The sequence below is a fragment of the Delphinus delphis genome, chromosome 21 (assembly GCF_949987515.2).
Source record: "Delphinus delphis chromosome 21, mDelDel1.2, whole genome shotgun sequence".
Lineage (NCBI taxonomy): Eukaryota > Metazoa > Chordata > Mammalia > Artiodactyla > Delphinidae > Delphinus > Delphinus delphis.
The window spans coordinates 5084889-5099587 of record NC_082703.1 but is presented as its reverse complement, the minus strand read 5'-3'; the positions used below and the strand labels follow the sequence as shown (position 1 = coordinate 5099587).

The 14699-nt window shown below is 35.1% G+C and overlaps 1 protein-coding gene across 3 annotated transcripts in view; it reads right to left on the bottom strand.

The window, feature by feature from the left end:
* Positions 1–14699, bottom strand: part of ADAM2 (ADAM metallopeptidase domain 2) — a 79185-nt gene that overhangs the window by 19834 nt on the left and 44652 nt on the right. For all 3 annotated transcript variants that reach the window (XM_060001527.1, XM_060001529.1, XM_060001528.1), the window contains 4 exons: positions 10569–10705; positions 7779–7959; positions 4015–4113; positions 3706–3901 (listed from right to left, as the gene is read on the bottom strand). In XM_060001527.1, coding sequence (XP_059857510.1) covers positions 3706–3901; positions 4015–4113; positions 7779–7959; positions 10569–10705 — 613 coding nt within the window. The remainder of the gene's footprint in view (positions 1–3705; positions 3902–4014; positions 4114–7778; positions 7960–10568; positions 10706–14699) is intronic.

Sequence of the window (14699 nt, the reverse complement as noted above, 5' to 3'; positions counted from 1 at the left end):
GGCAGGGTAGCCAAAAGCCAGCAGCCTTACAGCTAATGAAGAGGTCTGACCTATTTTGAGCTTTGTTAAAATCACCAGAGCACAGTCTGAACATTTTCCAAACTTTCACTTACCTAGAAGATCTCTGTTCCCGGGGTGATTTTGTTATTTGGTTTGAGTTAGAGCTCGGCTCAGTGGGAAAAAGAGCCTTACACTCAGGGAATTACTGAAATAATAGAAAGATGACAGCAACATTACAGCAGTTGAGGCAAACAAGAGCCTGCTGGGAGTTTAAAAGGAAACCTTGGAGAACTAGATGATCATAAGTGATGTTGAAAACTTAACACATAACTGGGTCTAAAAAGATGTACACATGCCAAGAACAATCCTGAGGAAGGGAAGTTCCCAGTCACTCTTCTCTGGATTATATTTAGGTCCTGAACAAGCAAGAAGTGAAAGCTATGGCGGTTTTGCAAACTGCCTGAAGCTTGAAGCTATCCTTGGCATAGGGTAGAAAATAAAGAGTCAAGGCATTGAAGGGTATCTGATGGGTTATTGGCTTGGCACTAAATTGTACTAATTTGGAGTTATCCCTAGGAAGCCTGGCTTAAAAATAAAAACAAGAACTTGGGAGAAAAAAAAACAACAAACTATCAGTGGAACTATCAGAACTCAGTGGATGCACACAGCACAGAATACAGAACTGGAAAAATTCGTCCAGGAAAGTCATTAAACAAATAAGCAGATTAAACTATTACACTACAACAACAACAACAACAAACCTTAGAGAAATCTGAATCAAAATTGTTAAAATATATTGTCTAAAATTTCTAGTTTTTTTAAAAAAATTTACACTATATGCAAAAAAATGAAATTATGCTACATACCCAGAAAAAAAAAAGCCAACAGAAAATGTCCTCAGAGAGCCCCAATTTTGAATCCAGTAGACAAAGACTTAAATTAGCTATTACAAATATGTTCAAGTTACAAATATGTTCAAGTCACTAGGGGAAACCATCTCTTAAAAACTAAATGGGAAATACTAATATAGACTTTTAAATAAAAATGGGAACCATATATAAATTCTGAAGTTGAAAACTGTATTAACTAAAATGAAAAACTTCACTACAGAAATTTAAAAATCAATAGATTTAATCTGGCAGGTTTTATTGACCTGAAGATAGGTCAATGGAGATTATCTAGTATGAGGAAAGAAAGAAAATCAAATGACAAAAATAGTTTCATGGACCAGTGGGACAACATCAAGCGTATGAAATATTGGCCTATAGGGATTCCCAAACTGAGGAAAAAACAGAAAAGGGCAGTGAAGTATTTTAAGAAATAATGACTGAAAGCTTTTCAAATTTAATGTATACCTATATCTATATTTTTACAAGAAGATTTCTTTAAAAACTCCACATGGAATAATCTTAAAGAGATCCACAGATCATGGTCAAATTGATTCCACTCTTCATTAAAGACAAGGAGGCCAGGTGACAGTAGGCTGATATCTATAGAGTTTTGAAAGGAAAAGACTAAGAATTCTATATTTGGCTAAACTCTCCTCAGAAAATTAAGGGAGAAATGATAGCATTCCAAGATAAACACAGTCAGGGAGAACTCATCTTTAGCAAACCTTTCCAGCAAGACCTACTAAAGTGCATCCTTAAGGCTGAAATCAAAGGACACTAGGAGGTAACCAGGATCTACATGAAGTAACACAATGCTAATATAGTAAATTATCAAATAAAGTAAAAGAAAATATAATAGATAGTATAAACATATCTATTGTTTGGACTCTCTTCTATAGAATTTAAAAGATAATTGCATAAAAACAATTATTATAAAACATTTTCACTAGACTTACATAAAGATGTAAGATGTTTGACAGAAATAGAACAAGGGATGGGAAAACAGAGGTATATATATGCTTTTTGTTTACTTTTGATATTAAGTTAATATTAATTGAATGTCTTAAGATAGTAATTGTAACACCTAAGCAAACCACTCAGAAATAACTAAATATATATAGTAAAAGAAACCACAAAGAGATTAAACTATTACACTAGAAAATATCTATTCAATACAAATGAAGAGGTTATTGAGGAATAGAGGGTAAAGTATAAGATATATTGAAAACACATAGCAAAATAGCAGATGGAAATATTGCCTTACTTACATGAATAGATTAAACACTTCAATCAAAAAGAAGAGATTGACAGAATGTATTATAAGACATGATCCAACTATATGATGGTTGGAACAGTTAGGCGGGTTGGGCAAGGCAGTGATCACCTAAGTCCAATCAGGCAATTATATGGGCCAAGGCTGATGTACAGTTTTATTCTGGATTCACCTCGTTATCTTGGGTGTGACCCTTGTACCCTACCAACTGAGAGCCTTGCAAACATTTATCTTCTCTTCACTGAAAGTTTGCCAGGGATAAATATATGCCCTTTAGTCTCAGCATAGCTTCCTGGCCTACCAACACAGGCAGTTCAAAATGTAGTAAAAGGGGGCTTCCCTGGTGGCGCAGTGGTTGAGAGTTCGCCTGCCAATTCAGAGGACACAGGTTCGTGCCCCGGTCCGGGAAGATCCCACATGCTGCGGAGCGGCTGGGCCCGTGAGCCATGGCCTCTGAGCCTGCGCATCCGGAGCCTGTGCTCCACAACAGGAGAGACCACAACAGTGAGAGACCCACGTACAGCAAAAAAAAAAAAAAAAAAAAGAAAATGTAGCAAAAGGTTCTGGAGGAAGACTAAGATTTTTTTTAAAGGTAAAATTCCTCTACCATTTGGTCTTTGATCATCTTGTGACTACAAGAAAATTCGTAATGCCTTGTAAATTTTTTTTTAATCTATTAAATTGACCAAGTTTCTGGGCAGCGTTTAAGTTCCAAAGATGCAGACACCTCATGGAAAAATAGCCTATGGTTTTGACAGCCCCTCCCCTTCAATTCCAACTGCTAAAACTTTTCTAGTTTATCTTTCTTTTTTCTTGAAGATCTCTAGCTAAGCCAAGCTTGATCTTCAACTTTCAGAGTCTGCATATGTCCCTAGGAACATAAGTGGCTGTCAATTGTTCCCTAAGATAGGCAAAGTTTCTATCCTGCAGAGATTTAAATTAATTGTCTTTGGTTTCACTGTACTCTAAAGCCTTTAAAAATATCATCAATGCAATACACCTTGATTTTTCTAGTCATTTTCTTGTAGTTGCATCGTCACTTCTTGCTACATCCTTTCCCTAAATTGAATATTTAACACAGGTTTTATATTTAATGTAATTGCTAAATATGTAAATATCAATACATATTACTATTTATTTTCATATCCTTTGTTCTTTTATTTACTCTGTTCTTGCCTTCTTTTGGGTTAATCAAATGTTAATTGCTTTTGTTTTTCTCCCCTTTATTAGTTTTTAGTTTCTAATTATTATATTATTCTTCTTCTGTTTATCTTAGATTATAAAACAAATACTTGAATTACACCAATTCTTAATTTCTCTGAGTGCTTTCTTTTATTGGAATGATTGAGTTTTGTTTCAGTTATTTTTTTCCTGGTGATACTATCTTCTTCTATTTTTATACCTCTAGAGGTTAATATATTTTTGACATATTAATAGCTTCATTTCATAATATCCTTTGTCTATTCTAATATATATAAAGATATGTATGTTAGTCAGTTTCCAGAAAAAAATATATACAGAAAATCAAATTATGATAAATACCTTCACCAAATATTTCCAAACATTGTTTTATCCCGTTCATACATTTTCCGTTCACACAGATCCATTGATTCTCTGCACATGGATGCCCATCCTGAACATAAATGTCTTCTTGACATGCTGCAGATGTACCATTGCAATATTCAGAGAGATCACATTCATCAGTGGAAGCCCTACACACTTGTCCTTTTGCTATAAACTGGTGGGGTGAAGTAAATGATATTGAGTACAGCAGAATGGGAACATTTAAATATTATAAAAAATGATAACATTACTAATGTAGGTAATACAAAATTTTTAAAAGGCTCTTACAGCACAAGCATTACAGCACGGTCCAGTAGCACAAGCTGACCCAACATTGAGTCTACATGTGGCTTGGTTACAGCATGGGTCTGGCAGAGCTGCACAACCCTGAAAGGCAAATCAAATGCTCTGAAGTATGTTCCAACTTTTATTTACATTAAATAGATATTTTAATGAGGACAACATATTATATAATATACAGACTGATGCTTAACTTAAATGTTGGCAAACAGAAAAAAATAAAACCACTTATTCATTCATTTATTTAACATTTATTGGTCACCTAATGTGCTAAACCCAGTGTTCTTTATATCAGTAGGTTTGACTATATTCGTAGTAGGATTTTCTGAAGTCCCAGAGTCCACCAAAGCCAAGACATCGATAACCATAAGTTTATTTGCAGGGGTCGGGGGGAGGGATAAATGGAAGATTGGGATTGACACATGCACATTACTATCTATAAAATAGATAACTAATAAAGACCTATAGATAACTAATAAGGACCCTCTATACCCACTTTGGTAAGAGTTTTTATCATGAATCGATATTGAATTTTATCAAATGCGTTTTCTGCATCTATTGAGGTGATCATGTGATTTTTGTCTTTTCTTTCGTTGATGTGGTATATCACATTAATTGATTTGCGTATGTTGAACCATCCTTGTGAACCTGGGATGAATCCAACTTGGTCGTGGTGTATGCTCTCTTTTATGTGTTGTTGGATTTTGTTTGCTAGTATTTTGTTGAGAATTTTTGCATTTATATTCATCAAAGATATTGGCCTATAATTTTCTTGTTTGGTAGTGTCTTTTTCTGGTTTTGGTATCAGGATGATGGTGGCTTCATAGCATGACTTTGGGAATGTTCCCGCCTCTTCAATCTTTTGGAAGAGTTTGAGAAGGATCAGTGTAAGTTCTTCTTTGTAAGTTTGGTAGAATTTGCCTGTGAAGCCGTCTGGTCCTGGACTTTTGTTTGTAGGGAGTTTTTTAAATTACAGATTCTATTTCACTTCTAGTGCTTGGTCTGTTCAAATTATCTATTTCTTCTTGATTCAATTTTGGTGGGCTGTATGTTTCTAGAAAGTTGTCCATTTCTTCTAGGTTGTTGAATTTATTTGCATCTAATTGTTCATAGTTCAACTCTCCTATGGTTTTTTGTTGTTGTTGTTGTTGTATTTCTGCACTATTAGTTGTTATTTCTCCTTTTTCATTTCTTATTTTATTTGGGTCCTCTCAATTTTCTTCTTGGTGAGCCTGGCCAGAGGTTTGTCAATTTTGTTTACTCTTTCAAAGAACCAGCTCTTAATTTTATTGATTTTTTCTATTTTTAAATCTCTATTTTATTTATTTCCTCTCTGATCTTTATTATTTCCTTCCTTCTGCTGATTTTAGGTTTTGTTTGTTCTTCTTTTTCTAATCTCTTTAGGTGGTAGGTTACATAGTTAATTCGAGATTTTTCTTGTTTTTTGAGGAAGGCCTGTATAGCTCTGAATTTCCTTCTAAAAACTGCTTTTGCTGCATCCCGTAGATTTTGTATGTTTGTATTTTCATTGTCATTTGTCTCAAGGTATTTATTTATTTATTATTTGTTTGTTTTTGCAGTATGTGGGCCTCTCACTGCTGTGGCCTCTCCCATTGCGGAGCACAGGCTCCGGACGCACAGGCTCAGCGGCCATGGCTCATGGGCCCAGCCACTCCGTGGCATGTGGGATCTGCCAGGACCGGGGCATGAACCTGTGTCCCCTGCATCGGCAGGCGGACTCTCAACCACTGCGCCACCAGGGAAGCCCTCAAGGTATTTTTTAACTTCCTCTTTGATTTCATCATTAACCCATTGTTTTTTAGTAGCATGTTGCTTAGTCTCCATGTAATCATTTTTTTTCTCATGTCCTTTTCTGTGGTTGATTTCTAGTTTCATGCCATAGTGGTTAGAAAAGATACTTTAAATAATTTTTATGCTCTTAAATTTGTTGAGGCTTCTTTTGTGCCCTAGATGTGGTCAATCCTAGAGAATGTTCCAGGTGCACTTGAAAAAGCATGTGTATTCTGGTTTTCTTTGGATGTAATGTCCTGAAAATATCAATTAAGTCTTACTGTTCTATTGTACCATTTAGGATCTCTGTTGCCTTATTGTTTTTCTGTCTAGAAGATCTGTCCATTGATATGAGTGGGTTGTGATACTATATATTGGAAACCCTAAAGACTCCACATAAAACTACTAGAACTGATAAATGAATTCAGCTAGGTAGCAGGAAATAAAATTAACATAGAGAAATCGGTTGCATTTCTTTACACTAATAATGAAATATCAGAAAGGGAATTTTTAAAAAATCTCTTTTAAGATAGCATCCAAAAAAAAAAAAAAAAAAACTTAGGAATAAACCTGACCAAGGAGGTGAAAGACTTATATGCTAAGAACTATAAAATATTCATAAAGGACACTGAAGATAATTCAAAGAAATGGAAGGATATCCTATGCTCTTGGAAGAATTAATATTGTTAAAATGGCCATACTGCCCAAAGCAATCTACAGATTCAATGCCCTCTCTATCAAATTACCCATGGCATTTTTCACAGAACTAGAATAAATAATCCTAAAATTTATATGGAACCATAAAAGGCTCAGAATTGCCAAAGCAATCCTGAGGAAAAAGAACAAAGCAGGAGGTATGACCCTCCTAGACTTCAGACAATACTACAAAGCTACAGTGTGGTAGTGGCACGAAAACAGACATATGGATCAATGGAAAAGAATAGGGAACCCAGAAATAAACCTACACACCTATGGTCAATTAATCTTTGACAAAGGAGTCAAGAATATACAGTGAAGAAAAGAAAGTCTCTTTGGCGAGTGGTGTTGGGAAAGCTGGACAGCCACATGTAAATCAATGAAGTTGGGCCATTCCCCCACACCATACACAAAAGTAAACTCAAAATGGCTTAAAGACTTAAATATAAGACACGACACCATAAAACTCCTAGAAGAGAATATAGGCAAAATATTCTCTGACATAAATCATAGAAGGTAATAGAAATAAAAGCAAAAATAGGGCTTCCCTGGTGGCGCAGTGGTTGAGAGTCCGCCTGCCGATGCAGGGGACACGGGTTCGTGCCCCGGTCCGGGAAGATCCCACATGCCGCGGAGCGGCTGGGCCCGTGAGCCATGGCCACTAAGCCTGCGCGTCCGGAGCCTGTGCTCCGCAACAGGAGAGGCCACAGTGGTGAGAGGCCCGCATACCGCAAAAAAAAAAAAAAAAAAAAAAAAAAAAAAAAAAAGACATACTAAGGAAGTGTATGCTCAAGTGGGGAAGTATAAACCTAGGTCAACTCACCTATAGCAGGGGACCAGTACTGGTCCATGGCCTGTTAGGAACCAGGCCACACAACGAGAGGTGAGTGGTGGGTGAGCGAGCAAAGCTTCATCTGCCGCTCCCCATCACTCCCCATCACTTGCATTACCACCTGAACCAACCCCCGCCCCCGTCCGTGGAAAAATTGTCTTCCACGAAACCATCCCTGGTGCCAAAAATGTTGAGGACCGCTGAGCTATAGGGTTAAGACCTTGAAAATCACCAGTATGAATAATCTACAAACTGCTGAATTCATATACCAATATTTAAGTGTACTCATTAATATAATCCCAGTATACATCCTTAAGGTCTTTGTTGAAAAGGAAGTTTGATAAATTAGGTAAAATGGCAGTGTGACAGTATAAAAATTAACTAATAATTTTTTATGTAATTCTGGTGTGTAATCTTCCAAATTAGTACCAACCTTCTGATCCCCACAGTCACATTGTTCTCCTTCTTCGACTTCTCCGTTACCGCAAACTGCCACTTTGTATGTTGAACCTAAACGTGGCTGGTTTTGAAGACACTGGGACTGTGACTTTGAAATAAAATGCGCAAAATCTTCCATACTGCAGTTACTAAAGATCTTCACACCACTGGAGTGACTAAAAATACATCAGACATCAGACTTTTATGTAACTGTCGCTTCCGTAAATTGACTAGCCTCAGAAGAAAAGTCTATAATCTAATGATAAATATAGCTAATATAAAATTACTAAATTTTAAGGCAATAGACTCAAATTCTAGTCATGTGGATTATTACAGGAAAATGTTTTTTGCATGAGGACCATGAAAAACATTAGAAATTTTTGGACAAACTACCAATTTTGGTGTTTTTTGTGGTTGCATCCAGCTTGAATATACTCTTTAATTATATTAACCATAAATAATAGATTTATTATTACATTGCCAACAACTCAGATGATTTCTATCTAAATACCAGAAAACAAAAGGAGAAAAATTGATAGAACTTTAATATTATTGAGAACTAGGCAATGCAAGAGGTTTACTCTGTGTGAACTTGTTTATAGAGGGGTACACTTTCTGATAATGAATGTTGTCATTAGGAAGAGATTATCAATCATAATTATATCCAATTGGATAATTTATTTGCAGCTTGAATCCTTGCACATATTTGCTGGATGTTCTCATTCTCTATTCTCCCATTTTTCCTTGATAATAGAGCCTCTTATACATAACTTCCTTGTATAATACATTTAGCTTTTGTAAAGCTAGGAGCAGGCCATTGGCCTTAAATGAAACCATAAATTTAAGTTATATGAAGTAATGTTTACAGCTGTGCTTTTATCTGCCCTTTCATTCTATTGGCAAGAGGCCCCAGTTTCTGGCCATATGGACCTCTATATAAAGTTACTAAACTGTCCTCACGATATGGCACCTAGCTTCAACCTGGGCACCTGATCAAAGAGAGAGTACAGAGAAATTTGCAAACTCTTTAATTATCTAATCTTGAAAGTCACACACCATCAACTCTACCATGCTCTATTTGATGAAAACAAGTCACCAAATCCAACCCATACTCAATAGGAGGGAAATTAAACTCTACCTCTTGAAGGGAGAAGTAGCAACAATTTGTGGATGTATTTGAAAACTACCATTCTCTTTTACTTTCATTTTACTTAAAATTAAAAAAAAAAAGCTATACTCTGTTCTATCTCAATGTATTTTATTAAACATTTTTTTCTTAGTCATTGTTTCCAAAGCTCAGATATATTGCTACCTTCGAATGAGCCAAAAAAGCACAGTTTCATAACGACAACTTCTTTATCTAAAGAAACAAAGTTCCTAATTAAAATATTAAAATGTCAAAGAAAGTTGAAATTCGGAAACATATTAGGTAGCATGTCTGACTCGCTGGATACATAGACTGAATAAAACATGGACTACTGATTGTGAGCCCTCAGAAAAATGACAGTCTTTTGTAAAAAAAATCAGTGTGGGCCATGTATTTTCTATGGATTACAGAAACAAAATAACATGTTAAACTCCTTAAGTACTTCTATTTAATAAGCCAAATTTTAAGGTTAGATTGAGGACACCTGCCTCAGAAAGGCATATGTCCTACTAGGACTCCGTCCTGTGCAAAATCACTGAATGTGATAGTGTCAAAAGGCATTAAAGATGAATAATTCTAGAAGATGTTTCCCACCAGTTTAAAGACAGCAATGAATCCTTTTCAAATATGCCCTCTTTATTCAGATTTTCCTTTAAATAGTAGATTTTCACATCATTTTTTTTGCCATTCAATGATGAATAAAATGTCTGTGTTGTCCAAAATTTTAGAATCATGCAATGCTATTCAAATGATGCAAAGCATTTAAAGATATGATTAATAAGCATTTTTTGCAAGATTGTAATTTGTCAAACTAAGCTTTTTAAAAAAGCATTTCCACAGATGAATGGTTTCTATATGTGTGTTAATAATTCCACCAATTTTATACAGGCCATAATTATATATTTTTAAGTGGAATTTCTATTTTTTTCATATCTACACAAGAATCAAAGTTATGTTAAAAAATTAATGAAAAAAATTTCAACATTCATTAAGATTGTAGGCTAAGTTTTTTGGTTGATTAAAGTGCTTTGGGGAGAAATTGGAAAGTGAAAAAAAGGCAAAATATTAGAGATAATATAAAAGAAATTAAATGTACTGTTAAATAAAATGTACTGTTGGGTTACAGTTTAAAAAAATAAAATAAATAAAAAGTATAAGAGACTGGGTCCAGTCACTGACTGGATGATGGTTTCCATAAATCTCCTGACTATTTGGTTCTAATTCCGTAAAATCTCATAGCATATTCTAAATACTGAGGATAATAGCAAAAACTTCAGTAGGCCTTTGAGGCATGATAACTGCTGCAAAACGCCTCCCTAATAAATCATTCTTGTATAACGAACACAAGCCCATACTTGGCTTATCAAATCATGCATTAAATTATAAAATCATGCAAGTAACAGTGATAAATGTAGAGGTAAGTCACATGAGATAGCAAGTGTGACATTAGATTACAAGAAATATTGAGATATGCAGCAGGGGCACTGGAATACATATTTTGATCTGGGGTCATTGGCCACAGTTTATATTCGACCATTAATAATTATTTTAATAGCATAGACTTTCATAAACAAAATACACCAAACTTATTTTCATATAAACTATATATGTAAAGCATATAAAAGCAAAGCATCTTACATTGCTTCTGGGTTCATTACGCAGACAGCTCCTGGGCAATGGCATTTGTTGATGTCATCATAAGTTATTCCCATACTAAGGCTCAGTAATTGAGCCATAATAACTGCAAGTGATTCCAGACTTATGGTTCTGGGGTGCTGGGGAAAAAACCATACATGTATACATTCACATTTTAGGAGATAATTTATTTACCTGGAGTATAATGTAATTATTAAAAATAGTCACATGATAAAATAGAATAGAGACATCAGATATGTTAATCACAGAAATGCCATCCATGTTGGCCTAATATGTTACAGGTACCATTATCAATATAAGGAAAATATGAAAAGTGAAGTGTGAAATTTTACAAAAATGTAAATGTATGGTTCATTTGGTGGCATCAGGCCAAGAACATATTTGTCCCAATAACTTGTTAATCATATATAACAATAGCTATAACCATGTTTGTACTCATAAAAGAAAGTCTTTAAAGACACACACATATACACACACAGTATCAATTATAAATGAACAGTTTGTGCTCATTTATAATTTAATTATAGGAGATAATATTTTATATGCTGTTTCATGCATTTAAAAAAACATAAATTAGCTCACTGAATTAATTTATATTATGATAATAATGACTGATAAGAATGCTAACTCTCCACAGTTGCTTAAACTTTATTTTCAAAACTAAATGCTTTTATCACTTTTTAACAAATGTAAGATGCTTATTATAGCACACTTAGACCATGCTAAACATACAATTTTTAAGAAAAATCCACAAATCACAATATCCCTTCAAATATATCTAATAACATTGATGACTATACTTCAGGATAGGTTCCTAGGGATATATTTTGGTATCTTCTGTTTGCCTCTGTCAATCAACTTTCCATTACTTTCCACCCTACTCTCCAGATCAGAAGGACTATACCAATGGATTATGTCAAAGGGTTCCTTTGCCCTCTGCTCTCACCTTGATTTGGTCTAATGGGGAGGAAAGGGTGAGAAAAGAGCAGGGTATTTATTACCATCACTTCCAGGGTACCTATGACTGTCTGAACCCTTGAGTAGAGGTTTCTACCTTCCATGTATAACCCTAATAAACTGACACTGTCCTTTCCTTCAAGCCTAGGGGACAATTACATATCTTTATTACTAGCCCTGAGGTAATGCAAAGTCCCTACATCTTGCGTACACATTGATAAATGGTCCCTTTATCAAAATAACACAGGTGAATGTACCATCCATTTTCAGAGAGAGGGGTGGAGGAGAGAGGGGGAGAGAGGGAGGGAGGAGGGAGGGAGGGAGAAGAACAAAAAGAAGAGAAGGAGGAGGGGGAGGGGGCAAGGGGAGGTAGATGAAGAGGAGGAGGAATGCTTGATTCTATGGGGAAGAAAATGACGGATTCTGATAAATTTTGCACATTTAAATAATAGGATATTATAAATAATAATATAATAAATGAGAGAATATTATGTTATCAGTGTAGTTATTCAGCTTTTCTTGTCTTCAGGATATTGTAGGAAAGGCCTGGCAATCATTCAATCAATATATCTTTACAATTGCTTTTTTTTTTTTTTTTTGTGGTACGTGGGCCTCTCACTGTTGTGGCCTCTCCCGTTGCGGAGCACAGGCTCTGGACGCGCAGGCTCAGCGGCCATGGCTCACGGGCCCAGTCGCTCTGCGGCATGTGGGATCTTCCCGGACCGGGGCACGAACCCGTGTCCCCTGCATCGGCAGGCGGACTCTCAACCACTGTGCCACCAGGGAAGCCCTACAATTGCTTCGTTTTCTCCGTCTCTCCTGTTCCTTATTATCACTCATAGCGCAGTAAGAGGGAAATAACAACATCCAAAAAATTTCATGTGATTTGTATAAAATCCCAATATGCAACTTTTTTATTCTTTATCTTCTGATTAGTGCATATGTTCTGGTCTCTCCTTTCCTTGTATCAAAGGATCAAAGACATGGTTTTGTATTTGAGATGGAATTTCTTTACACTCCCCTTCTGACACTCTTACTTCTATTAGTCATCTTGGGTTGCCCTCAAACAATATCACAGAAAACATTGCTCAAGGTGCCAGCAGGGTCAGTCTCTGGTGAGGTGTGTCTCCCAGGCTTCTGGAGGGCTGCCTTTGCCCTGCGTCCTCAGTGGCCCTCCCTCCTTGTGTGCTGGCTCCTCCTTTCCCCACAAAGACACCAGTCCTATTGGATTAGGGGCCCAGGCCTATGACCTGCTTTAACCTTAATGACTCCCTTAAAGGCCCCTTCTCCAAATACAGCCACACTGGGGGTTAGGGCTTCAGTATATGAATTTTAGGGGGACACAACTTTGTCCATAACAGACTAGTAAGAAAACCTTGAAAAATGTATGGACTGGAGTACGAGAATTTGCTAGAAGTTATGGTTATGACTACTTCTGTTATGAAAATAACGTAAGGGAAAATGTAAAATTATATTTAGCATTGGATTTTTAAAAATATTTTTAGAAAAAATTTACAACTAAGCAGACTAGTTTCTTTTGGTGAATAATGCCTGCTTAGGACAACAGTTGTCAAATAACAAGAACAGCACCTGGTGTTTGTTATGGCTTCTTATGTGCCAATCACTAGGCTGAGAAATTTCCTGACAAGTAAGTATTGAGATTCCTTTATTGTGTACCATGTGGTCATTCTCTATAAATGTGTCTGCCATGTATGTTTTGTAGTCTCTAATTTAGAAATCAAGATTCTACATAGGCCTTTCAGACAAAGCTTATCAATAGTGTTTAAATTTTCTAAATTTTGTTCTGAGAGATTAATTATTGCTTTGTTTATTTTAGAGTTATTTAGCTAGGTACATATGAGTTCAGGTTTATTCATATAATGATAGTCAAAGTATGTTTCATCCTAAATAATGAATCACTTAAAATTCATATTTATTTTACTTGAAAAACATTTTGCTGTTTTATGTTAATATTGATACATTAATTTTCCTTTGGTGACATAGTCTGTTCTTTTTCTTATTCTTAAAATTTCTGTAGCATTACACATGAGTTTGAAACTTATAAAGAGAAAACAACCTGATAATTTTTAATAGCTGAAATTAAAACTTTAAAAAATCTCTCTTGATTATTGTCCCTCTGAAATTACTAATAACATTTTATTCTGTATGATGGCTTCATGCTTTTTAAATAATTTATCTTAAGTCAAGTGTACAAATCTTAAGTGCCTTGATGCAGTTTTATATAAATATACATACACATACATATATGTATATATACAATATCTATATACACACATATACACATGCATAATTTATTTATACATATTATTTGTGCACACATATATACACACATATTTGTGAAGTGCATGTCTGTGTGCATGTGACACATACCTACACAACCACGACAGTGAATAAGATATAAAATATTTTTATCACTCAGGAAGTTCTCTCCAGCAAGTTTTCAGGAATTATCTTGCCACAAAATTTAACTTCTATTCTGATGTTTAGCAATATGGTTTATCTTTCCTACACTTTATTTTCAGAAAATGGCATACGAAGTAAAGATTCTTTTGTTTGTGGTTTCTTTTGCCCAACATACAGTTTTTGAGATCAATGGTGAGTATAACAGTACTTCTTTTTATTGCTTACATTATATGAAGCAATAAAAAGCACATGTTTATCAATTTCATGGATAATCAGTATTGTTAAGATGTCAAATTGACCTAAAGATTCAATTCAAAACCAAAGTCCGAGTAGTTTTTGTTGAAACTGACAAGCTGATTTTAAAAGAGAAAGTCAGAAAACCTAGAAAAGCTAAATCAGTATGAAGAAGAAATAGTAGGGCTTACACTATAATTTTCGATGATTTACCATAAAACTATAGTTATTAAGACAAGGTGGTGCTGGAGAAAGGAGACATAAAGCTGTCTATCTATGTATCTATCATCTATTCATCATCATCAACTCTATCTTGTACCTACCTTTTAATATTTAAGTATATATTTATGTTTAATTATTAGCCATTGTATTAATCAGGCTTCTCTAGAGAAACAGAATCAATCGCACACATACGATAAGGAATATTATACATGAAGAGGCTTATTATAAGGAACTGGCTCACACAATTCTGAAGGCTGGCAAGTCTAAACCTGCAGA